The sequence below is a fragment of the Mytilus edulis genome, chromosome 14, assembly GCF_963676685.1.
Source record: "Mytilus edulis chromosome 14, xbMytEdul2.2, whole genome shotgun sequence".
NCBI lineage: Eukaryota > Metazoa > Mollusca > Bivalvia > Mytilida > Mytilidae > Mytilus > Mytilus edulis.
This window is the reverse complement of record NC_092357.1, coordinates 60230152-60258103: the sequence shown is the minus strand read 5'-3', so window position 1 is coordinate 60258103 and position 27952 is coordinate 60230152. Positions and strand designations below refer to the sequence as shown.

General features: G+C 33.0%; 1 protein-coding gene across 2 annotated transcripts in view; it reads left to right on the top strand.

Annotated features, from left to right (window-relative positions):
* LOC139503617 (BDNF/NT-3 growth factors receptor-like) overlaps window positions 1-27952 on the top strand; it is a 159634-nt gene that overhangs the window by 34664 nt on the left and 97018 nt on the right. Inside the window, exon 2 of one of the 2 annotated variants that reach the window (XM_071293436.1) lies at window positions 1827-1955. In XM_071293436.1, the coding sequence (XP_071149537.1) occupies window positions 1827-1955 (129 nt within the window). Of the gene's footprint in view, window positions 1-1826; window positions 1956-24953; window positions 25138-27952 lie in introns of those variants that run through there. The other variant, XM_071293438.1, reaches the window with a different exon arrangement.

Genomic DNA, 27952 nt, shown 5'->3' with positions numbered 1-27952 from the left:
CAGATTTTCCCCATGACGTTAAGTGTTAATTTTTGAAAAAAAAATAAAAGATTGATTATGATAGCGTTTAAAAATATAAAAAATAACCACCCCACCACCCCTTTTTTTAAGTTAAATGGTTGCTCCTTTTTATATAGTGTATATACATGTATGTCAACTACATTTTGTATTTTGACAACTGACATTATCAACTTTGTCTGTAAGTACAGTTGTCTTGATTTAAGTAAAAAATTATTCCCTAGCCTGCATCGAAACAGCGGGAAAATAGTTTTATGCGCTTTTCTGAAGAAGTAAATCGCCTTACGTCTGACAATAAAAGTTCTTGTGATATTTAACTAACGGTTTAATACTGCGTCGTTTATGTCAAAACATTGTAGGATTTTGTTTTTCGGTTTTACATTGCTCATGGCTATGACATTATATTGATGCGGATCATAATTAAAATTAAAATAATGGACTTGTAATAACAGGATGAAGTTGAATAAGAATAGATCAGAAATATATGAATGAATACAGTGATGAAATTAATTGTTTAGGATTGATATTTACGGGGTTAACTGATTTTTAATGAATGGCAATAGATTAAATAGAGAGGGAATGCATGTTTATTGCTTTGATTTTATAACGGTTAGATAAGACTAAAATATGTCGATGACAGTATCACAAATGAACAAGAAAACGCAAACATAAAATTTTTGCACAAATCATGAGCATGCGCATTATACCAAGGACCGTAGAACCTCCCGGAAAACACAATGCGGAAGACATGGAAGAGTATATACAGTCCAGTTGAATTTTATTGTTCAAAAGTAACATGTTAAAATAAGAATAAGTGACAGACCCAGTTAGAATGTACCCAGTTTGAATGTCTAATCCATCACGGATTTGTTTACCGATACGAAGTATCTGTGTCTCAATTCACAAACGACACCTTTTTTCGCAACTTCTTATATCTTTAGATACCAGAATAGTCGACTGATTTGTTAATTTTATACGGTTGACAATAATTTTATTTTGGAATTTATGCAAATCCGTTAGTTTTTGTGTTTTATAATGATTTGTATTGTTTGATGGAATTGAGATTTAAAAATCAATGAATCTTCTGTCGATTTTGATTCACATTGTTTAGTGCAGAATGTTTAATCAACGTTTGCATCAACCATCATCGTCGTTCTATCCAATGAACAGTGGAACTGATGAGTACCTTGGTTTTTGGTATTCCTATCAGACGTGTATTCTATGAATGCGTTTTCCCAGAAGTCACTATTCTTTTTTATAGTACCCCGTTATTCGCTATTTTTTGTTTTCGTTTTTGGCAATCTTTTCTAATTTATTTATTTTTACATTTTTTTTGGGGGTTATGGGAAGGGGGCATTAATTTCTATTCTTTAAACCGAAGTATATCATCCAAAAAGGATTTGTATAGTAAGACTTATTATCTGTGATCACTTAAGTTAGGTATCAACACCATATCGGAAGAATCGTGTATTGTCATATTGCAACCAAATCAATTTCCAATAGGGCGCTTCATAGTTAGTGCAGCCATATAAATAATGTAGAAACGGGCCGTTATTTTTTTTGGATAGTGTTTTTTTTAAAGGGGTGGTTATAAAGTACGGGAATACATGTGTATGTTTCCTAGAAGCTGTCCTGTTTCAATGATGTTTTTCCTGTTTTTCAAATCATTTTCAATTCTGTTATAAAAATCTGTCCCGCATTCAATACGGCTGTAATGATAGTGAAAGGGACTATTCTTTTTAATTTTGTAAATATTCATAACGATAATGTTAATATTCATAACGATTATCTGCTTCCGTTTGTTTCAGAATATAAAACATGTACGTCAAGTTCCGACTGTGGGGTGAAAGATACCATGTGTTTGGACAGTGGCTATTGCATGTGCATATATAATCTACACAAATTGACAAAAGATGGAAGTTGCGAAGAAGACAAAGGTAAGTAGTTAGGATTTTTTTTTAATGTGTAATAAATTTTCAAAAATCATCATAAAGGGTCAATTAGACGAATATGTAAATATGCTGTTCGGTGTTCGCCAAGGCTTCGTGTTGAGGACCGTACTTTGACCTATAATAGTTTACTTTATAAATTTTGACTTGGATGGAGAGTTGTCTCATCGGTACTCATACCACTTTTTCTTATATCTATATATGTCTACCTAATATATCCCTCGGCAGGTATTTTGATCATGTCATCCAAATAAAAAAATAGTTAGTCAATCAATTGTAAAAATTGAAATTCAAATATGCTGAGGATTTCTGACAAATTTAAGTCCAATCTTGAAATTTTTCAAGTAATTATTACATGAGGATTAAACCCAATATTCTTCTATAAATTTTGCAAAAAAGCAGTTTTTTCTACTTATGTTTTGAATGTCTGATTGTTTACATCGAAGCCAAACAATTAAAGCGTGTATTATTCAATAAATGAATGCAGCGAATTTTGAAGTTGCCAATGGTCTAGACCCGATACATGTGTCGAACCTTGCTTCCCACAATTTAGTTACTGAAAAGTTAATTGATTTATTCCTCTGTCAAATATATATCAAGACAACTTGAAGAGACCGATTAAACAAATTCAACGACTGTTTCCTCATTGACTTAAACTAATTTTTTTCCTTAAAATTTATTGGTCTGCATACCGTCAAATTGATGACAACCAATCATCCATGGTTTTTTTCAAAGCACTTCCGGCGTTAAGGAACACGTGTACTTGTTTTAAATTACGAAAGTTGATGTTATCTGTAAATAAATGTGCAATAAAACAACGCATTATTCTTTATAATTTCTTTGGAAATCAGATAATAGCTTTTCTACATGGATATTGGACTTTCTTATCAGTTCGTTACGTGACAACAATATTTCTATTTTGTTTCCTTTTATTTGCACTGATTGATATTCACATGCTTCCTTGTTCATAATGTTGTTTTATAGAGGCTTTACTTTGTTTCTGCCTAAACAAACACGATAAATGCTCTATTAAAATCGTCTCCTTCCGGATACGAGAGTAGACTCCTTAGAAGGAGTGTTAAACTTCCATGAACTTGCCTGCGATGTCCATTTTTTATAGAGATTAGACCGTTGTTTTCCCGTTTGGATGGTTTTACACTAGTCATTTGTGTTGCCCTTTATAGCTTGCTGTTCGGTGTGAGCCAAGGCTCTGTGTTGAAGAACGTACTTTGACCTATAATGGTTTACTTTTACAACTTTTGACTCGAATGGAGAGTTGTCTCATAGGCACTCATACCACATCTATTTATATTTATTTACTTTTTTGTCTGCCAAATGCTAGATCAAAATCTTCTTCTTCGTCTTCTTTCGGATACGGTAATAGACTCCTAAGTAGGAATGTAAAACTTGAAGAATCATGGTACTACATGTATGTACATATCGACTTATTCGCCTGTTATCTTTTTTTTTGTCAGGTTGTTGTCCCTTTGACACATTCCCCATTTCTATTCTCAACTTTATAAGTTATAACAAGACAAGCTTCTTCTTCTTCACCTTCTTCCGGATACGGGAGTAGACTTCAAAGTAGGATTGTAAAACTTCCACGATCTTGTGTGGCGGCGCTATGTAGACTACATATGAACTTTTACGTTAGTTATAATTACTTTAAACAAGACGGAATAAGTCTATTGACTATATGTATGTGCTGTGGCTTTAGTGTTTCAGTTGCTGTCCATGCTTCAAATGAAAGAGTTGAAATATTGCAGGGTTTCAGATATACCTATCTTTTACTGCGAAAAATGAATACCAGTCAGAGATGGTGTCCGGATACGAAGAATATTTGCAGAAGTCTTTATTGTCTATAATTTTCATAGTTGAAGGCCGTAAGGTATAGTTGCCTACAATCACGTCATGTGTTCCCGTGTGGATAGCTATCTCATCTGCAAGCATACCACACATACATAGTTTTACAAGTGTGCTCTTCGCAACCCGTTCCAATAAAAAAAAATAACAAGCTACGATAACTGTCAGTTATGTAATTGATTGAGATATTTTCTAGAAGTGTCTCTGCAAACCAATGAACCACGTGACCCGATAAAATCACGCCCTCTAATGGATTTATCGAGCATATTAAGGCTGTTGATTTTTTTGCACTGAGGCGAAAAACGTAGCCGAAGTTCGTAGACATAAGATTTAAAAATAATCAAGCAATGGACCATCTCAGAAATAACCTTTAATGTGTTTTCCAGACGTCGATTACGTACATAACAATTTTTGACAACATCAAGTATTACAGTATTTAAAAATGTCAAAACTTTAGAAGTTTTCTTATTCTAATGTAATTTTTTCATCAGCAAAATTTACTGTCAAATCCACAATTTTATGAATACAGTGAACGAAATACGTATGTTACAATGGGCCATTCCAGTTGATTTCTGACAGGTGGGGATGGATGGGGAGATTTTTGTTCATACCTATCAGAAAAACACATTACGAAAAGCTACCTATCAGATCTATAAATTAAGACCTATCAGATGTAGAGTTTCTGTTCATATTGGGTGGATGGGCTTTCATGGGAAAAAATGACCTATCAGAATTTTTTATTGCAAGGATTGTACCCATCAGAATTTTAAATACAATACCAGATAATGCATGATACGAAACTGTCTAGATTCCAAAGCACCCCTAAGATCTGACATAGGTATTTTTTGTAACCCCTAAGATGTAATTATTTTTAATCATTTACTGCTGCAAGACCCTCAGAAATTTTTGCGTATAGAATGATATTCAAAACAGTGTAGCTGTGGCCATTGATTGACAACCTTAAGTTATCCCATTGACTAAGGCAGATTAGGTGAACGTGTGTCTGTAACGACAACTGCTCACTACTAACTTATTATAGAATTTAAACTGTGGGGTCACCAAAGGTTCTTAACGCCTTTAATATTAAAATAGTTCGAAAAATTAATCAGGAATAACTTTATGTTTTGATTTATATTATTGATATAAATCAAAACATCGTGTTATTCCTGATTAGTTTTTCTAATTTCTTTATTTAGGTGTTGAGAACCCTTTGTGACCCCACAGTTTAACTGCCTTTAACAAGTACATAGTGAGCAGCGGTTGTTACAGACAAACGTTCACATAATCTGACCCAGTCAATGGGATAATTTAAGGTTGTCAATCAATGGCCACAGCTACACTGTTTTGAATATGATTCTAAGTGTACGTGTCAGATGAAAAAACCCAAAATTTCACCCCTAAGATGTATAAATTTTACACCCCTCAGAAAGGACCATCCATCCCCCTTTATCAGATATTAACTGGAATGGCCCAATTTGTTTTTCTATACTTAATTTTCTCTGCAAAAATCAATTTTACCGTCTCATTAGACCAAACTCCCATGCAAAATTGAATACCTTATCGTTGAAGATGTTTACCCTGTATCTGTGAGGATGTTAACATTGTGTCTGTGATGACGGTAACACTGTATCTGTGACGATGTTAACTCTGTATCTGTGAGGATTTTAACACTGTATCTGTGATGATGTTAACACTATATGTGACGATGTTAAAACTGTATCATTGACGATGTTAACACTCTATCAGTGTCGATTTTAGCATTATTTCTATGACGATCTTAACACTTTATCTGTGTCGATGTAAACACTGTTACTGTGACGATGTTAACACTATATCTGTGACAATGTTAACACTTTTTATGTGATGATGTTAACACTATATGTGATGATGTTAACACTATATGTGACGATGTTAACACTGTATCGTTGACGATGTTAACACTCTATCAGTGTCGATTTTAGCATTATTTCTGTGACGATCTTAACACTGTGTCTGTGTCGATGTAAACACTGTAACTGTGACGATGTTAACACTAGTCTATATCTGTGACAATGTTAACACTGTATCTATGATTATGTTAACACTATATGTGACGATGTTAACACTCTATCAGTGTCGATTTTAGCATTATTTCTGCTACTATGTTTACGCTGTGTCTGTGACGCTGTCAACACACTATCTGTGACGATGTAAATTCTTTATTTATGACGATGTCAACACTCTATCTGTTACGATGTTAACACTGTGTCTATGACTTTGGAATTCAAACGTTACATAAGTCAGACATTTAAAAATATGTTGAGTAATTTTGTAAGAATTTAATAAAAGGATTAAATCATAATACAAATACTTTTATGTTACAATGAATTTTAATTATTCTTAAATCACGATATAAGAAACAATCTATTGAATTATTTTTGAAATATTGGATTATTCCCATTATTACGAGAATACTATATCACAAGTCGCTACTAATGTACGTTTAAAACAATGGATTGGTACAGATACAATCTATAAAAAATAATTGTGCCTGAAAACAGCAAAATGCCATGCAATACTAGTCTTATTATTACGTACATGGGGGGACATATACTTGCCTCCCCATGCCGCTAAAGTTATATTTGCTTAAGAGCAATAAAAACACATCTATTTCCATAGCACGTTTATTTCAAAAGAGACAGATAACATCACATGACAAATACGCATCATCATCATACAAAGGGACACAACTCTCACGACTTAACTACAAAACACATACGACCATACAATACAGATACATAACATCCCGCCCCCAAAAATAAAATTTCCGAAATTTTTATAAATGGTGTATGTGTTTTATCCATATACAATTTCAAGAAGAAGAAAAATTGCACTATAAATTCAAACTATATAATCACTTCCGTATAAGACTAAAATCATTTTCCAAATAATCATGTAAATACATTTATAATAACTGAAATACTCGTGGCTGAACAGTTATCACAACTAGCATCCATTGGCATACACACCAGTATCAACAATGCAGAAAAATCCGAACGTCTGGCATCTCGATCTCCCCCTTAGGACCTTATGCACGCATTACGTTCATTCAACATAAAAAAAAAATGCATTGAATACATTTACTCAATCTAAATGGAAAATACTAGAATATTGTCATAAATGTAGCTGTATACAACAAATTGATAGATAATCATCAGAGACCTTTAACTCTTAAAAATAGTAAATATTACGTCAATGAAACACTTCATAAGTTACATATGCAGTCAAAAAAAAAATACGACTAATTCTCCCTCTCTAACATGTCCAATCTCTCGTACATATCACACTCACAAAATAAAAGTAAAGATGAAACAAATGAATAGCTCCAGAAATGTCAATATCAACCTAGGTTTTATTTATGACTATTATCTCACTGCTACTGACAATCCGCTATCAAATCAGTCCAACTGTTAACAGAAATATATGTATTAATAATAAAAAAAAAAATCCTTCAGACAAAAATTTAAAGAATTCATAATTAAAGTCGGTGTTTTCCTTGTAACTGGGTAGCGTACGACGAGATAAATCTCACACGTACCGTCTGTAGTATAATTTAAATAGTTCAACACTGCAACACATTTTCTCTGCTAAATCCTAAATACACCTATAGGTCAAGCTGATTAGTTAGTAAAGATAACGCCAATTACTTTAGCAATTATTTTCGAAGTACTGTAAGATGATAGGCCGGGACGTCACATGACACATGCTACAGTTTTCTGCACACATAAACATACACAGCTGTCTTCCTTATGTCCATCTCTAACGCGGTCAAAAGTTTAAAATTGTGTAGAAATTTCGATAGCGTTCAACAGTCGAAATGAAAATTAAAATTCAGATGACAATAAACAATTGCGAAATACTTTCGATATTAAAATGCATGTATACAATGTTGTTAAAAAACAGTTCCTTGAATTTTACCATTTTCTTTTGTTGACGAAAACTCCTATGGTGATTCAGTCTGAATATTAGTTTAATCCAAATTAAACTTTTGAAACATCAAAATTTTCACATAAAATCCAAAAATTGATTCCAGTGTCAACTGCATGGTACTGCTATACTCCACGTACTGAACGAAAATTCCAAGGTTTCAACGTGGTCAAAATTTAATAATGGCACCGCCAACCTCGTGGTCTAGACTTTAAAAAGTTTGTTCTTCATCTTGGGGACAGCTCACATAATAAACACTTAAAAAGGGGTCGTTTTGAAGTCCTCCACCATATTACGTACATGGGGGGACATATACTTGCCTCCCCATGCCGCTAAAGTTATATTTGCTTAAGAGCAATAAAAACACATCTATTTCCATAGCACGTTTATTTCAAAAGAGACAGATAACATCACATGACAAATACGCATCATCATCATACAAAGGGACACAACTCTCACGACTTAACTACAAAACACATACGACCATACAATACAGATACATAACATTATACATTGATAGTAATAAAACAAATCCGATAAAAAACGTTGAATGTAAATAATATGAACCTCCGATCGAAGTCTTATATTATAAGACTACATGCAATGCTAAATAATATAAGATGATTTTTTATTGTTCTTAAGGTGGTACCCAACACTTTCACTAAATTTAATTTGGCTCGTTTAATTTTCATAAAATTTTGTCGAAGTATTTACTTTGACCCTTTAACAAAAATATAAAAATTTCAAAATTTTTGAACCAACCGTTTTGTCAGAAAAATTACACTGGTTTGACAAACACCAATTTTGATCATTGGGATGCTTGATATTCCCTTTACAACACAACGTAATTAAAACGTTTAGCTGATTTTACAGAGTTACCTCCCTGTAGTGTTAGGTACCACCTTAAATCAAAAGAAGAATTAACTCTAATTGATCGTTCTACAATAATATAATGAATGGTTAATGTTTCATTGCATGCAAATAGGAACGCTGTTGTTTTTATCTAACGTATACGCATTGTTTTCGTTTTTACTGCTGTTTTGATTTTGTCAGATCATTTTATGTGTCCAAAATATTGGAATTCCCTATAAGGAAATTGTGTTGTATTCAAATATTCTAACAAGTCATTTTAATTTTGATATTGATGGATGTACTTAGCTGAAATTTAAAAACTCACGAATTTAAAATGGATTCTTTTAGTCGACTTACATTTTATTTAGTTAACAAGAACAAGATAAGCTATAAATATTGATAGGTTATGGAGTTTTAAAAAAAATGGCGCGATACGGCTGACTCTGTTTTGAACCTTATATTTGCATTGATATTGTTTTGGTTGCAAATTAAAAAAGAATCTGCTTAATCTTTGGTAAATGACATTTTACGAGCTATAATTGAAGTCTTATATGAAAAGAAAAATGGGTGTTGTGGGCCATGTATTGAAGGAAAACAACCAAGGAGTTCGAACATTTGACACAAAGTCCTAAACCTCACATAAGTACAGTCATCCTTAAGTAGTATCATACATTCGCCAGTTCACCAAAATAAATAGACATAATGATTAAGTTCATATTAAAAATCTTCAAATATGAATGAAACTGTTTAATGAAATATTAATCTTCGAAACCCACAATAACATCATAACAGAGAAAAGGTTATATCTATTTTCAACTATGAAACGTGATAATATAGAATATATTGGAATTTAATTAGAAAAATATTTTTATTCAGATGAGTCTCAAAATAATATAAGCTATTTGGCTTTTCTGTTCTTTTCTGTTGTTTTCATCGTGTTTTTTTGTTGTTGTATGATTGAGAGAGAAAGAGAGACAAAATAAGATTTGTCCGATATGTTTTTGGGGAGCCACCATTTTATTTTTAGGAGGGGGAGGGTTAGAATAATTTTTTGAAAAAAATAGGACAAGGATAAATATTTGAAAAAAAAAAGACAGGACAGGAGTTTTTAGTAAAAAAAAAAGGGGGGGGCAAGATGGACAACTTGGCAAAAAAAAAGGCAGAATGCCATTTATGTAAAACAAAAAGTCAGGATAAACTAATAAAAAAGCAGGACCGCATAGAGTGAAAAATGAAAAGGGAGGACAGAGATTGCAATCTAATATAAAATGCAAGATACATTTTTCATCCCAGCCCCCCCCCCCCCCCCCCTCATAAAATCAAATGGAACAGTGGAGATCAGTTCTAACCTCTCATAAATTATGTCATAATCTGTCAGGAGAACTGTTCTAGAACAGTATGTAGAACTGTGAGCCTGACACCTTTTAGTCAGTTCTAGGTTAGAACTGTTCTAGCTATAGAACTGATTTGGTCAGTTCTACCTAGAACTGATTTGGACAGTTCTAGCTAGAACTGATCCTGACAGTTCTAGTTAAAACTGATCCTGACAGTTCTACACTAGAACAGTTTTAGACAGTTCTAGCTAGAACTGACCAAATCTTTGGTCAGTTCTACTTCTAGAACAGTTCTACGGCCAGAATTAATTTATAAATTCTACGGCTAAAATTGATTTATAAATTCTACGGCTAGAATTGATTTATAAGTTTCAAGAAATATTTGTCTTAATATAAAGGCTTCGGCAAAATAGCGATTAATATTATATAGAGTTTTGTTATTTTGCCGGTTTTATTTCAGATTTATAATCGGCAAGAGAACATGTTTAACCCCGCCATATTTTGCATGTATGCATGTGCCTGTTCCAAGTCAGGAGCCCGTAATTCAGTGATTTTCTTTTGTTGATGTGTAACATAAAATATTTGCTTTTCTCTCATTTTTTTGTACATAAATTAGGCCGTTAATTAGTGTTAATGGGGGGGGGGGGGTATTATTTGAATTGTTTTACATTTGTTATTCTGGGAGTCAGGATGGCTCGTTATCACATATCAAAATTATCTGACCTCATTAACCAAATGTAATATCTGTTTACGAGTAGTTTTCATACCTCGGACGGACCTGTTTAACAAAAATCTTTTGACCACGTCAATCTAAACTGACATTATTTGCTCTTTCTTTCTGCAAATCTATATAGCTGCACAGTACTTCAGTTTTAATTTTAGGTCAAGATGGACTGTACTATACAAGTTACAGCAATATTGGAAAACAATTTTGTTCGCATCAATTTATAGTGCCAGCATGCAGGGGCAGATCCAGCCATTTAAAAAAGGGGGGGGGGTTCCAACTATATCTTCCCATTCAAATGCATTGATCGTCAAAAAAAGGGGGTTCAATCTCCTGAACCCCCCCCTGATCTGCCAATGAGCATGTCCTTTTTTTTTTATCAAAATATAGAATCATAAACAAATATCAGTAGTTTTCATACTTCAGACTGAGTCGTATACTAATCTTTTGACCGCATCAACCAAAACTTACCATATTTGCTTTTTTTTTTTAATGTAAATTTAAATAGCTGCACAGTAGTTCAGTTATAATTTTAGGTCAAGAGGGACTGTAGTATAAATAACGACAATATTGGAAATCAATTTCCTATTTTTATTCAAAATATCGCATCAGAAACAAATATCAAACACAACTATTTAATGGCATCATCCAACACTCACATGACTGATTCATATACTTTATTTTAAAAATAAAATAAAAAGTACATGTATGGGAAAGTTCTCTTCTTGGAATAGTATACTGTTAATATAATTTGAAGAAGGCAAAGAAAAATGCATGATTTTGTTTGTAGCCGAACGTCCAGGGGCAAATGTTTCATTCATGTTCAGATCCAGTATATTTTTCTGAGTTGCAGACTCCCAGATATCATTTATTATCGTTATGGATAAGTCTGGCTAAATTGACGAGATGGTGCAAATGTATATATAGTTTTTTTAGTTGTACAACACTTTTTTCATTAATATCCCATTCACTGTACAATTTTCGTTTGAACAGTTGTCAAAACAGAATCTTAAATGAATGTAAATCCAAGGCAAACAAGGTAAATTACGATTAAAATTCCATGAATTAAATGCAGAGTTTTATTTAGGAAGAGACTGTTAAAAACGGGGAACGAAGAAACGTAAACAATGATGTTTCCGTATGCATGCAATTTAATCTTATAAAAATATTTCTCCGATGAGTTGGGTAACCTTCTATTCACTTCGATATTTGTACATGTAACGTAATAAAAGTCGTTTGATCAGTAAAAAATATAGAAAATCTGCTATTTAATATATAGCAAAGTAATTGGAAGTGATTTATTTCTTCTAAATTCTAAAGTGCCCTTACTGCAGTGACGTCATTTAGAACTGTTCTACAGTCCTGACTGATTTAGTCAGTTCTGCTGACAGTTCTACGGTTAGAAGTGATTTGGACAGTTCTAACTAGAACTGATTTAGACAGTTCTACCCTAGAACTGATTTAGACAGTTCTACCCTAGAACTGATTTAGACAGTTCTACCCTAGAACTGATCCTGACAGTTCTACCTAGAACTAATTTAGTCAGTTCTACCTAGAACGGATTCTGACAGTTCTACTTAGAACAGTTCTAGGGTAGAACTGTTCTAGCTAGAACTGTTCTAGGACAGGTCAGGACAGTTCTATGACAGATTATTCTGACAGTTATACTAATGAGAGGTTAGAAGTGTCACATAGGCGGATCCAGGGGGGGGGGGGCCTGGGGGCGGCCCCCCCTTTCGTGGGAAAAATTTTGTTGATTATATAAGGAATCACTGAAGCATGACTGGAGCGGGCCCCCTCTTAGGTCAGTCAGCGCCCCCCCCCCCCCCCCCCCCCCCCCCCCCCTTTAGGAAAAGTTCTGGATCCGCCACTGAAGTGATCTCCACTGTAGCTCCCTAATTTAATACAATTCTCGAAGCAGCAGTCATGATAGAACTTGCAGGTTGTTTCAGTCATATGTTTCGAAGTTTTGCGTTGTGCCCACTTTGCTGAACTTGCATACATTATTGTTTAGGGACCAGCTGAAACCTGGCTCAAGGTTTCGTGATTTTCTCGCCGAGTTGAAGACAGGAATATGACAGTTGTTATCCATTTGTTTTATTCATGTGTTTGAGCTTTTGATTTTGCCATTAATTTTGCTTAAGGACTTTCTGTTTAGAATTTTTCTCGGAGTTCGGTATTTTTTTGTTATTGTACTTTTTGGTTATGGTGCTGGCTGTAGACTCACTTTGATATAACTTTAAATTGTCTTCTCAATATATTGGTAAATCTTTTGAGAAAGATAAATCACTTTAATTTTATATTCCATGCAAGTTTTCTTATTATTTTCTTATAATATTTGGATTCACTGCGGGTATTTCACAGTCGACAAATACACCTCACACAAGGGAGCATAAGTTCAAGGAGGTATGTTTATTTTGAGTCAGAATTTCTTTTTCAAGACTCAACATCATAATGTATGAGGGAAATCTGGATTCAGAATATTTTTTGTCATCTGCTTAGCCAGGATAACTTTTTTTTTTTTTTTTTTTTTTTTTTTTTATCAAATTGGGGATCAGAATACCTTCTTTTTTCCAGGAAAAAAACATATCCCCGTCCCCTCTTAAATTTAACTGGTTTCATAAGCCCCAAGATGACTTTTCAGCCGAAAAAAACACATCAAGATATAGGACCCATGTGAGGATATTTCAGAAAAATAATAATATCATCAACTAAAAAGACAATGAACTTAAAACCAGATCATTTTTCACATCGCAAAGACAATCAATAGGATCGTGTTCTACATTGTCAAACTAAGGAGTAGCGAAACCGGAAATCGATGTATCGTCTGCAATTGATAAGAAAAATGAAAACTATTTGTCACAGTTAAGAAAGCGACCAATGTTTCAATGGAACCTAATTATGTTTAGAGACATTTGTCACTTTGTAAATGCATCTCAAATCAAGCATTGTCAATTAAAATCATGAGCAATGTTTTTCCTTGTTATATTTGCCACGATGCAAAATGTACAGTGAAATCTATCTAAACCGCATCTCTTCGGGACTTAAGATTTTTATCGGTTTGGGCCGATGTTCGTTTTTTTCAGGTTAGCAACACACACGCTTTAATATGCCTGGTCTTTAAAAGAACAGGTTTGATTTAGCCAGGTTTTTTTTTCGGTTTATACAAGATTCTGTTTAGCCAGGTTTCACTGTATTAACTTATTGTGTTAGCCAATTTACATAAATATTCCTAAGTCAGGAACAGCCAATTTACACAGATATTCCTAAGTCAGGGACAGCCAATTTACACAGATATTCCTAAGTCAGGAACAGCCAATTTACACAGATATTCCTAAGTCAGGAACAGCCAATTTACACAGATATTCCTAAGTCAGGAACAGCCAATTTACACAGATATTCCTAAGTCAGGAACAGCCAAGTTACACAGATATTCCTAAGTCAGGAACCTGATGTTCAGTGGTTGTCTTTAGTTGATGTGGGTTATACTGTAAGTGTTTCTCGTTTCTCGTTTTTTTTTATATATATATATATAGATTTAGTCTATTGGTTTTACCGTTTGAATGGTTTGGCACTAGTCATGTTTGTGGCCCTTTATAGCTTGCTATGTGAGCCAAGGCTCTGTGTTTAAAACCGTACTTTGACTTTTAATAACTTACTTTTTACAAATTGTGAATTGGATGGAGAGTTGTCTGATTTGCACTCATACCACATCTTCTTATATCTAATGACATGCACTAGTACAAAAACTTTCGGAGAATATCTTAGTTGGGAACCAGTTTAGAATGAAATTCAAAACAGTGTGGCTGTGGCCATTGATTGACACATTAAAGTCATCCATTGACCGGGACAATTTACGTGAATTGAACAGCCACACTGTTTTGAATTTCATTCTATCTTAGTTGGGAACCAGTTTATTCTGTTGTGTTTTATTGTAATAACATGTTATAAATACAGGATTGACAAAACTTAATTTGACCAATTCCGAATAATGGTAGAAAATAATTTGTTACTTAGACTGCCTGACACTATTTATAGGTTAAAGAATATCATTAATTCAATGAAAAACTATTAAAAAGATGCATGAGGCGCATCAAACAAATTGAATGTGTCTGTACTTCCAATTTCTGAAAACGGTTCATTGTATTACGTAATATAACAAACCAAATCAATAACAGTTACTGTAGATCTGTTTTTAACATTGTTCCGCCTCCTTCTCTAATATATTAGTTGGGGGGGGGGGGGCAACCATTTAACTCCAAAGGGGGGGGGGGGGGATCGGTATTATTTCCTTCTAAGTCAGAAATTATTTTCGCGGTAAGCGCGACCATTTTTCAATCTTTTTTTTTTCTTTCAAAATTTAACATGGTGGGGGTCGGTATTATTTCCTTCTAAGTCAGAAATTATTTTCGCGGTAAGCGCGACCATTTTTCAATCATTTTTCTTTCAAAATTTAACACTATATTGTACTTAAGTGACAACAATAGAATCGAATTTGAAATAATTTGTTTATTTTACATTAAAAAATAACAAATGTTCTAAAAAAAAAAATACAAGATGTTTTTGTGACCTATTGCAATTTTACGGATCGATACGGACATGAAATACGTCACATTTAACAAACTATGTTTGACAGCCTTATAAACCGAAAATGGTTACCAACACGCAAGGAAGTCAATCAATAGACTATTTTCATATTACCGACTTTTGACTCCGGAGTTTATTTTTTGCTCGACAGGTAACCTTCACTGTGGTAAGAAATCCTGATACTCGGTCAAGTAGGAGCAACTTAAAGCAGTAAAATCAAGCTTTTAATCTTTACAATTTACGGGGGGGGGGGGTAGATTACTGTTTATAATGTTTTATTTACAAGACAAAATCATCCGAAAACAGAAAACATTTCTTCAAGATTGCACCGATAATATGTTTGTTTTTACTTTAACGAGTACTAGGATGTCTTACCACAGAATAGGTTTATACATGTCGAAAAAATATAAAATCCATTGACAAAATTCTGCAATGGATTTGAATTTCGATCTAAACTGATCATAAGATTTGTCTTAAAATCGCCAAATCTTTAATATCAAATCCCTTAAAACTTAGATTTTTCTTTTTTTTTTTAAATATATAAATATCCGTTGTGGTGATGTGATTTTAGAACGATTTTGCCGATTTTTCTGTGCTTTCTGATTCTTTCTTTAAGATTCGCCTATTTTTGAAAGAATTCAATGCGAAGGTTGTACTTAATAAAACTTAGACAGTCAAATACATTATTTTTTTTCGATTTTTTGTTATACAATTTAACACTTTGGCACAAAGTGTTATGCAAAATTTAAAATAAAAAGAAGATGTGGTATGATTGCAAATAAGACAACTCTCCACAAGAGACCAAAATGACACAGAAATTAACAACTATATGTCACCGTAAGGCCTATATAAGATCTAGCTATTATCAACAATTAACTATGATTCATGAATGAACATGGAATAAACTTAACCCTATCTATGCCGAATTTCAGTAGATTCATGAATGAGAATAGAATTAATTTAACGTCTATTTTGAATTGTTTCTAAATGGAACCGTGTGACATAGTTTTTTTTTCAGTTTAAATATGAACAGACTAATGGGATGTTTTCAATTAATTCTATCCGACTCTTTAATGATTAGTTTTTCTTTTATGTGGCTGATCATAATTATTGGATAAAGACTACAGTTATATATACTCTATCCGTTTTATTAAAATAATAGTTGAAACACGTCAGAAATGATTGCTATTAATATTCATTCAGAAAATTAAAGTCTCGCCTGATCATAGTGTCCTAATTTACCTAAATCAAAATAACAGCGAAGGAGTGTAAAAAAATGTCATTGCGCATGCTCGTCTGTCCACCATCAATTTTCATTTAACCTAAAAGCTTCCGAACGACATTATTTACCATGGTTTATAATACTTAAGTCAATGAGGAAAAGAAACAAACAATGTTTTATTAAGAATATCATTGGCATTGTTTATATAAACTAAATAGTTTTATTTAAACGAAATCTCAGTCGTCAAAATTTTTACAAAAGCTCCTTCCTTTTCTTGTTTTTTATGAATCGAATAATATCGGTTTACAAATTAGACAATGAGGAAAAGGAGCAATCATTTCAAAATGTTTTATTACAAATACTAATAGCATAATATATAGGCATTGTTCATTACTATATTCTATACGAAACCTTAGCCGTAAAAAATAATACAAAAGCTCCTATCTTTTCTTGTTTTTTATGAATCGAATGATATTGGTTTACACATTAGTCAATGAGGAAAAGGAACGAAAATTAAACAATGTTTAATTACAAATAGCTAATCTTTTAGGCATTGTTCATTACTACATGTATATTTTATACGAAACCTTAGCCGTAAAAAATAATACAAAAGCTCCTATCTTTTCTTGTTTTTTTTATGAATCGAATGATATTGGTTTACACATTAGTCAATAAGGAAAAGGAACAAAAATTAAACTATGTTTTATTACAAATGGCTAATCTTTTAGGCATTGTTCATTACTATATTTTATACGAAACCTTAGCCGTAAAAAATAATACAAAAGCTCCTGTCTTTTCTTGTTTTTTATGAATTGAATGATATTGGTTTACACATTAGTCAATGAGGAAAAGGAACGAAAATTAAACAATGTTTTATTACAAATTGCTAATCTTTTAGGCACTATATTTTATACGGAACCTTAGCCATAAAAAGTAATACATAAACTCCTGTCCTTTCCTGCTGGTTCATGGCAATATCACGACAAGTTTATTAATACGAGTGTACAATATTAATAAACTTGTGTGCAACAAGAGCAACATGATAAAGTATACAAAATAAAGAATTGGTCAATAAATCCATGAATCAAGTACATTGCAAGGAGTATAAGCCAATGAAACAGCAACTCAATCATCCAAATCACCAAAAGACAACTACAGTGAAACCTGTTTAAACCGAACCTCTTCGGGACTTAAGATTGTGTTCGGTTTTGGCTGATGTTCGGTTTTATCAGCTTCACAACGCATACAATTTGATATGACGGTGCTCTAGAACATGTTTGGTTTAGACAGGTTTTCGGTTTAAGCAGGATTCGGTTTAGCCAGGTTTCACTGTATACTATTAAACGAGAAGACCTCATTTAGTGTGTCGCTTCTCTTCCTTCCACAATAATTTAATCATCTTGCCTCTGTGTCCTAGAGGTGCCATGCATAGTCGCATTTGTCATCCATTCTTATGATTATTCTGAATCAGTTTGGGTTCTTTTGAAAGAAAAACGAAAAAAGGCGTCTGGATATTGTTTCCGTCATCAGACCGACTTTTTAAGTCGTAGACAAGACTTGCGGTTTTAAACTTTTTTAAATAATTGTCATAATTACTCGGTAACATGACCATTAGTTTCACGTTATTCTGCAATGATTATAATCTTATAATATATAGAGACTCTGTATATAATATATATCAGTGATCGCCATGTAGGAGAAATTTGGAATTTATAGTTGATATCAATAATATATATACACTTTATTTATAATATACGGATGTTCGTAGTATACAGAAACGCGAAAATCATGGAATTTAACAGAAAACAAAAACATAACAGAAAAAAGGAGAGGGCTTTAAATAATTGTGCTGTCTTCACGTACAAGTCAGGAATATGACAGTTGTTGTCCATTTATTTGATGTGTTTTATCCTTTGGTTTTGCCATATGATGAGGGACTTTCCGTTACGAATTTTCCGCTGAGACAGTATTTTTGTGATACCTTTTCTGAAATTCTCCAGACATAAAATATTTTACAAAAATATATGATATGTGGACTAGGATAAATATTATGCGCTCCCGCAGACATGCATGATTAAATCCGGCATAGTTATTATTTTTCTCAATATACATTTTGTGTTTGTTTGCCGCAGTAGTACCATTGCATTTTTCTCCTTTAAGCACAAAAAAAAAAGTCATCTAGTTTTGTATCCTTTCTTACGACTAAGAAAATAAGTCGATACTATAAGCCTGGTTAAATCTTATTATCAGCATCATTGACAGCCAAAGTGCCTGTACGAATTACTGAATGTGACAATCAACTAAAATGTGTTCTATTAGTGAATATAACGAGTGTTTCTATATTTCCCCGGTGATTTTGAATTTTCTATCTTCGTAATGATCTTTGACCTTGAATCTACCTATAATTATACCTTTGGTAGTACGAACAAGGTTGCATCAAATATACAATAATAAGACCTCGACCGAATTACATTCGCGACTTCATAAACCAGTAATCATTTCGTCTCATTGAACAGACAACTAATATCTTCTTTGGGTGAAGACACGATACTTACGAGTCAATAATCTGTTTAATTCCCATATCATTCTTATTAAACTGAGTTTTATAACCATATTTTATTATTAAAGGAAATTGTACGATATGATAATTATATGTTTTATAGCTATGTTTCATCATTTCTATTTATATAATCCATAAGTATGTTATTTTAAAACTTTTAATCAATAGCGTCGGATATGTGTGGATTTAAACATGATTAGACCTTGAACAGATATTTTTTTCGTGGTTTGTTGTTTGTGTGTGTGTGTGTGTGTGTTTGATTGTTTGTTGGTAATGTTTGTATGATTTAATAAATCATTTTTTTTGTTTCAAGTCTGTTATGTTGAAATAGGACATATTTAAGGTAAATCCACGGATCCAATTTCTTTTAAGGTTTATGACCCCTTCTGTAGCCATTTTTTTGCGAACTTTTCAAACATCAATTGTATCTAAACTACAGATATAATGAATAAAAGAGATAGGCCATTTTGTACATATACCAAGGGGAAACTTGATGCAAAGCATTATAATTATTTACTGTTTCATTGCATTTAATAGAAAAAGAGTACTTTGTGGCAGATAAACCAAGATTTTTATAGAAATCCACAGCCTTTAATACAGAGATTTTTGTTATAAAATTTGAAACCTAGATTACTCACTTGCTGTCCTGTGATGTGCTAGTGTTTATTTTTTACAATAAGTTCTAACCAACCTGTAAATTCCAAAATACCTCGTGCTAAGTCACTAAAGTTGGGTGCACCCTCAAGGGTGTACTTGATTTGGTCCATATTTTTATTTGTTTTAACCAATAACTACATTAATAAACTTGTTTTAAAGAAATCAATGCTAGCACTGCATGCGATAATCCTATATCTATCTATCAGTCATCAAATTGCCAAATATGCGAGTACAAGGATAAAGGCTGTGGATTTTCATAATCCTTAACTTTGGTAATTTTTGAATAATCACCTTGCATTTGTTTTACTAAGTGTTAAAAAAACTTTGCATAGAATGGTCTGGGTCTCGGTGGTCGAGTGGTCTAGGTAGTACAAATACTTGTCCAACTATTGTATCATTGGCATGTCGACACTAAAGTTGTCAGTTCGAAACCCGCACGTGGCAGTTGCATTCGACTCCAATCTTAGGAATGTCATTTAGGAATGTCAGTTATCTTGCCGAAGTTCGTTGGTCTTCGCCGGACACTCAGGCTTTCTCTACTAATTGTCAGTTTTCGTGCCGAAGGTCGTTGGTCTTCGCTTGACACTCAGGTTGTCAGTTTTCCTGCCGAAGGTCGTTGGTCTTCGCCTGACACTCAGGTGGTCAGTTTTCCCGCCAAAGGTCGATGGTTCTCTCTGTGTACTTCAGCTTCCTCCACTAGCATAAACCGATCGCTAAGAAATAACCAATAGTGACATTAAGGAAGTTTGCTTGTCATGTTTTGGAATTTTTGTCAATATTTGAATTGGAACCCTCTGGTTTTAACAATTTAATTGCCTTAAAAAATTGCCTATTGACCCCTATTTTTCTTTTTATAAGTCTTTTACACGTATAATTATAAGCCATTTGTAGAAGTCTTATTTAATCTTTATTATTTTTTAACATTTTGTTTAGATCTTATTATAATAAACTAAATAATAATATAGCTATGAAAAATCAAGATCGTACATTTTCACGCCTAAATTTCAGTGGCTAATATCTCGAAAATAAGCACATTGACCTATATTTTTTTTGCTCTTTTTGGTTCCTTTATAAATCCTCTTTCAATATATACAAGTGTTATGAAAAGCTTAATATCATTTTGAAACTGAGTAGCGAACTTCCTTAACACCTTTATAAGCAATTGATATATCATAGAGTTGACATTTTCATCGAATATCTTCTATGAAAAATATGAGAAAAGTTGTCTCTCTCGTAGGAAACAATAGCATTATATAGGTTTCTTTCAACTTAAGTAGTATTTCTGAATATCTTGTTGAAAATAAAGATAATTTATTTGGCCATTACCGTTTTGTCCAACACATATATGTGTCTAGGTTATTACAAGTATTAAAGCCAGGGATTGTGGTGTAATTGTCAATAAGACAACTAACCAAAAGGATTCCAAGGAAACATAGATAAACAGTTATAGGTCATCGCATAACTTTCACGAATGAGCAAATTCAATGCTGAATTAGCAAATTGCTATCGATCGTTTGCAAAACGTTTTGTTATTCTTCTTGCCGATGAATAATTCTCAGACATTTGTATAGTTTACTTAGTTTCTATAAAGAAGACAAAGTGTACATGAAGTGTTAAACCAAGCCGCATTTAGTGCCTGTCCGAAGTCTGGAGACACTGGCAGTGGCCTTTGTTAGTCTTGTATGATTTTTTGTTTTAGTTCATTTACATGTTTGACGTCCATTTTCATTTAACTGCATACATGTATCTGTTTAGGGGCCATCTGAATCCCGCCTAAGCGGTCGGATTTTCTAGCTGTGTTGAATACCCACTGGTGGTCTTCGGTTGCTTCTTTTGTCGAGATGTCTCTTTGACACATACACTGTTTCCATTCTCAATATTATACTGTGTTTTGTGTTTGGAGGATGAAAGAGTTCGACAGTTTTATACCTACATGTACATGTAGCTTAAAATTCAATGGTTGTCAATGGTTTCTGTCTGTTTCATAAGTTTTTATATACTTATTGTTTAAGAGGACAAAGAACACCCAAGGGAGTTAACCCTTTACATATCAGCTAAATGTTTTAGTCACAAAATATCAGCAAAGAGAAATCAAGTTTCTCAATGATCAAAATTAGTGTTTGTCAAACTGCTATATATCCAAGGAAATTATTATTTTTTTCAATTGTGTGGTACAAATTACACGATTTTTTTAAATATTTTTGTCAACAGGTCAAAGTAAATATTTAGTCAAAATGTTATGAAAATTAAACGACCAAAATCTACCTTAGTCAAAGTTACCCCCTTAAATATAAACCATGTCGTTGGTTTTAACATTTAAATCGTTTTATATTTTGTTATGCAAGGCCATTTAACGTTTACTACACGGTATAGCTTTTGCTTATTATCATAGGTCGTACAATGACCTATATTTATTTACGTCCTCGTCCTTTGTCTCTGGTGTATACTTGTCTCATTGGCAATCATACCACATCTCCTTATCCCAATATTATACTAATAAACTACTATAAATCAATCTATTGGACACAAATTGCAATCAGAAATAGCTATACATTTATATCCGAAATGCATATTATCTTCATGAAATGGATTCAATTTGGCTTATGGTACTAAATACTTAATTGTAATCTAATACAACCTAAATACATGCATATTACCATGCATTTAGTTAATTATATTTGTATATTTATGGTTACTGTAAAATCGGCGATATGCCTTCGAGTCTCACAAATATAATTGTGAAGTCATTTGGGATTTCGAAAGAAAGGATTACTTCACTGTTGTATACGAATGGCATAGATTAACAGAATTAAGAACACAATGTCCTAGCTAGATTGTAAAATATTCCTTGTATATAAGAATAAGGAGATGTGGTATGATTGGCAATGAGACAACTATCGACAATACAGAGTTTAGTTGATGAAGACATATGCAAATTATAGGTCGGCGTACGGCCTTCAAATATATACACTTTGAGTCTGGTATAGTCACCTATAAAAGAGGGACGAAAGATACCAGAGGGACAGTCAAACTCTTAGGTCGAAAATAAACTGACAACGCTATAAAAGGACCGACATAAAAAAAAGAAGGAGAAACAATGTTAACGGGACAACCTTCACAATAACGGTATAAAGCTGAACAGTATAATTTACGAAAAACAAATATGACTTGTATTTATCCAAATCATAGGTGTACAAACCTCGCCCCCTTTCTTTATGTGGCTGTCCCAAGTCAGGAGCATGCAGCTGTAGTTCAGTTGTTGTAATTAGTTCAGTGTTTGATATATTTGTTTTTCGTTAATTGTTTTGTTATAAATAGGCTGTTAGTTTTCTTAATTGAATTGTTTCATATTTTTCATGTCGGGGCCTTTTATAGCCGACAATTCAGTATGTTTTTTTCCTCATTTGTGAAGGCAGTATGGCACGTGAACAGGCGGAGCTTTGTGCATGCAGATTATGATACGCGTGCATAGCCTCTAATAAAAATAATGTCATTATTTGCTGTTGTGTCTGCAGACAACACACCAATCAACGCTGTTTGCACGAGAACAGGCGGAGCTTTGCGCAAATAACGGTATGCGTGATCCTACCACTTACTGAAAACAACAATTAGATCTAAGACTTCAACCTTGGCAACTTTTATCGTATATTAAAAGCTTAACACATCATTATAAAATAAATCATGTAGAAGATTGAAAATGATGTCAGTTTTTGATAGATCAATAAGCATAGATACTTTTTGATTACTTTTTATTTTTATAGCAGGTGTATTTGGGAATGTTTTGAGCAATCACGTGATTGTGGTTCCTCGATTTTTTTTAATGTTCAATCTTATTAAACAAAAATTGAATCTTATAAAAAATGTATAAGAAACGTACGCATCTAATATCAATTTACCGTTTGAAAATCATAATTTTACAATTTCCTATCATTTTCACATGTATTGAATTAAGAAATGAAAATAATCCCATTTGAATTTAAATTTCAAACGATATCAAATCCTATTTAATTTTTAATGTGATAAATATTACGAGAACTAATTGATTATCAATTTCGTAAATGAAACAATTTCAAATCACTAAATCAGAGACAAAGACAATAATGCATTGAAATCGCACCTCTTACAAAATACAGTGAAACCTGTTTAAACCGAACCTCTTCGGGACTTAAGATTGTGTTCTGTTTTGGCTGAAGTTCGGTTTTATCAGGTTCACAACGCATACAATTTGATATGACGGTGCTTTAGAAAATGTTTGGTTTATACAGGTTTTCGGTTTAAGCAGGATTCGGTTTAGCCAGGTTTCACTGTAGTTATAAAATATAAATTCCCATTTTAAACAAGAACTGCTAGTCTTAAAAGTGTTACGAGAAACTATATACGTAAATAAGGCCGTTAGTTTTCTCGTTTGAATTATTTACATTGATTGTCATTTTGTTGCCTTTTATAACTGACTATGCTGTATGGGTTTGCTCATTGTTGAATCCTGTACGGTGACCTCTAGTTGTTAATGTCTGTGTCATGTTGGTCTCTTGTGGAGAGTTGTGTAATTTGCAATCATACAACATCTTCTTTTTTTTTTCTTTTTTTTTTTATTTGTATGCACTTTAAAAATAGTACTGTCACGATCAATACAGCTATCCATTTTTTTTTCTAAGAATAGTACGATAAATATTTTCACTTCAGTGTAATATCATAGCACTAATCTTGGCAGAGTAAAAGTTAACATTTTATCACCAAATAGAAAAGACAAATGTATTGGCATCTGACATACTTTAAAATCATGACAAAAAGAATGAGCCAAGTAAGAAAGTTCTCTTCACTAAATAAAAAATACAAATGTATTGGCATCTGACCATACTATTAAAATCATGACAAAAAAGAATAAGCAAAGTTAGAAAGCGGTCACTTTATTCTCCATTTTCGTCACTAAATAAAATTGCAATCTATTGGTATCTAACATACTATAAAAATCATGACAACAAAGAATTAGCAAAGTAAGAAAGCAGTCACTTTATTCTATACAATGACAGGAACTATAATTATGCATTGGAAATAGACTTGAGATAAATAATCAAGTAATGTCAAAAGTATTGTATATCTTAATCACACCATTAAGGCATAATTTGTTCTCGTTAATTCCTGGTTTTGTCAAACGAGACTTGAACGAGACTTGTCGACCGTTTCTTTCACTTTTACTATTATCCAGTGGGATGGTTTCGGATATTTTGTTCAATCAATGAGTTGTTTTTATTAATCATTTTTGAAGCAACAACTGAAGGTTATTCTGACTTTAAGTGAATTCCAATACATAGACGTTAAAACTTTATAAGAGACATGTTACTATTTGGATTTACATTATAAACAGCTGAAGGAATATATACTTATAAAGATGATGTCTTTTGAAGGTAGGATCTCTTTCGTTAAATAGTAGTTACACATATCTGTATCAGCATTGGTCCTAATATGAAAATACATATACAGTGAAACCTGGTTAAACCGAATCCTGCTTAAACCGAAAACCTGTATAAACCAAACATTTTCTAAAGCACCATCATATCAAATTGTACGCGTTGTGAACCTGGTAAAACCGAACATCAGCCAAAACCGAACACAATCTTAAGTCCCAAAGAGGTTCGGTTTAAACAGGTTTCACTGTATTAGAACACATCCGCGACATCGCGGTCCGTGACTGAATTAAAGTACATAATTATGCCTGACTTAAAGCCTGGATTATTAGTATTCGTGTATATTGTAACATAGAAATTCTTTTTTCGGTTTTCTTTGGTTTCAAAACCTTTCTTTTTGAACCCGTCCTGGTTCTTTTACTGCAATATACATAGTTTGGTTTTTTTACTATTCTAAATGTTATTTATCAAAATTAATAGTGATATCAAGGTTGAAAAAAAAAAGCGGACGTGTTTAATAGTGTACTGTAGTGTTGCATGATAGATAAAAATTAATGCAACTACTTGAATAATTGCAGGTCCTCCTGATTAAGGAGGGATTAACAGAAGGTAACAGGAACTAAAACCGTTAATTCATGTGACATAATTCTATCATTTATATTAAAAAGCGAAATGCAAACATTAGAAAGAAATAGTCAAAAGATTAGAACAAAAACATATACCGGAAATACAAAAATAAAATGAAATGCTATTAATTACCTGTATATATCGTTTTGCTTGTTTATCGTCAGGTTACTGTCGCTTTCACGTAACCCCAAATTTTCCTTTTCGGGCTTAGAATTTATAGCTTCCAATGAAAATTTAAAAGCCGTATTTGTATGTTTACTCGTTTAACTCAAATTCGTTATAACGATTTTAATTCGTAATAACAAATTACAAAAAAAAAATGTGATAACGCATTAAATTCGTTATTTCGAATTACAAAATCTGTTATAACGATTTTCACGAAAACGTTATCATAACTTCAATCTGTTATAACGAATTGAACAATTCGTGATTTCGAATCCAAATTATATGTTCGGGAGGTGCTAAATTGGCTTCCGTAAATTCCTTTCTATTTGAAAAAGTCCCCTCTGAGCTATAAGAGCAGTCTGGTAATATTTAATACATCTGTACTCAATCATAAAACTGACGCAGCAAGCTAATTCTATTACATTACTATATCAAAATAGTAACTATGTAATATATGATAATTAGATTTACATTCTGAAATATTAAAAAATTGTTTCATTCTGACGTTAGTAGTTCTTTAATTAAATAAAGTCAGAGTTTGAAAAAGTAGCATTCACTATAATAGAAAAATAATTGGGTAGTGCTAAATAATGGAATGTTAAGGTAGTACCTAACACTATAGAGAGATAACTCTATAAAATCAGCTAAACGTTTTAATGGAATGTTAAAATCACGGAATCAAAACTGCAGATAGGAGATAACAATTGCGAAAATGATTTTCAAATGATGATAAAAAAAAAGTACTCTCTGCAACCCCTCATTGAACACAGTGAAACCAGGCTAAACCGAATCCTGCTTAAACCGAAAACCTGTATAAACCAAACATTTTCTAAAGCACCGTAATATCAAATTGTATGCGTTGTGAACCTGATAAAACCAAACATCAGCCAAAACCGAACACAATTTTAAGTCCCGAAGAGGTTCGGTTTAAACAGGTTTCACTGTACTATCCAGTTCAATATACAAATCACGGAATGTGTCTGTAAAAATTGTCTGTCAGTTCTGATGTATTTGTAATTTGTTAACGATTTTTTTTTAATGAATATATAATTCCTATGTCGGTACTTTGAGTTTGTTTTCAGTGTCTGCGAGCATTCTTTACTATGGTGTTGTTTATGCTATTTGATCGTACTTTGTTACCCGTTAGATCATTATGAAAGAGTTTGGTACAGTGAAACCTGGCTAAACCGAATCCTGCTTAAACCGAAAACCTGTATAAACCAAACATTTTCTAAAGCACCGTCATATCAAATTGTATGCGTTGTGAACCTGATAAAACCGAACTTCAGCCAAAACCGAACACAATCTTAAGTCCCGAAGAGGTTCGGTTTAAACAGGTTTCACTGTATTTTGATAAATCTTATTGTACGTATATAATTGTATGTATTAAACACAAATTTTATTAATCAGACAATCGAGACCAACAGAGTGAATTGGCTATATAAGTCAGTGTAGTTCCTATATCCCCTGACAAAGTGGGGCGTACGTTTGGTTGTGCATGATGTTTAAATTCGCAGCCGTATCCGGTCAGAATTGGAACGCTTAATCCAAATTCGGCAATCCACCCTTGCACTTACTCGTTGAGATGCACGTACAAACATGTATGTGTCCTGTTGTAAGGCGAAATTCCCGTCCCTTTCCAATAAACCATGAATTTTTAGAGGCATTCTAACTTCCCGTCGTTACCTTCGATCAACGCCTATATTGCAGGACCTGCCTATCGTATTAGTTGTCAATTTGTTCTTGTCATAAACAAGCATGAAATATTTGCTACTGGACGTAAAACAAACAAGAATCAATCGCTCCACTTGGGTAGGATTGAGATTGAGATAGTCTGATCTTAAATGTATGATCATGCGACTGTCCAAAGCCTGTAGCCTCGTATCGCTAGAAACTAAGGGCGCATGGGCCGATGTCAATGAAACTAACAACGTCGTCATAGTTTAAGTAGCGATACACAGATTATCATATGTATTGGTCATCACAACTCGATTGCTTTTCTTACTTTCGCCGTACCGGCCCA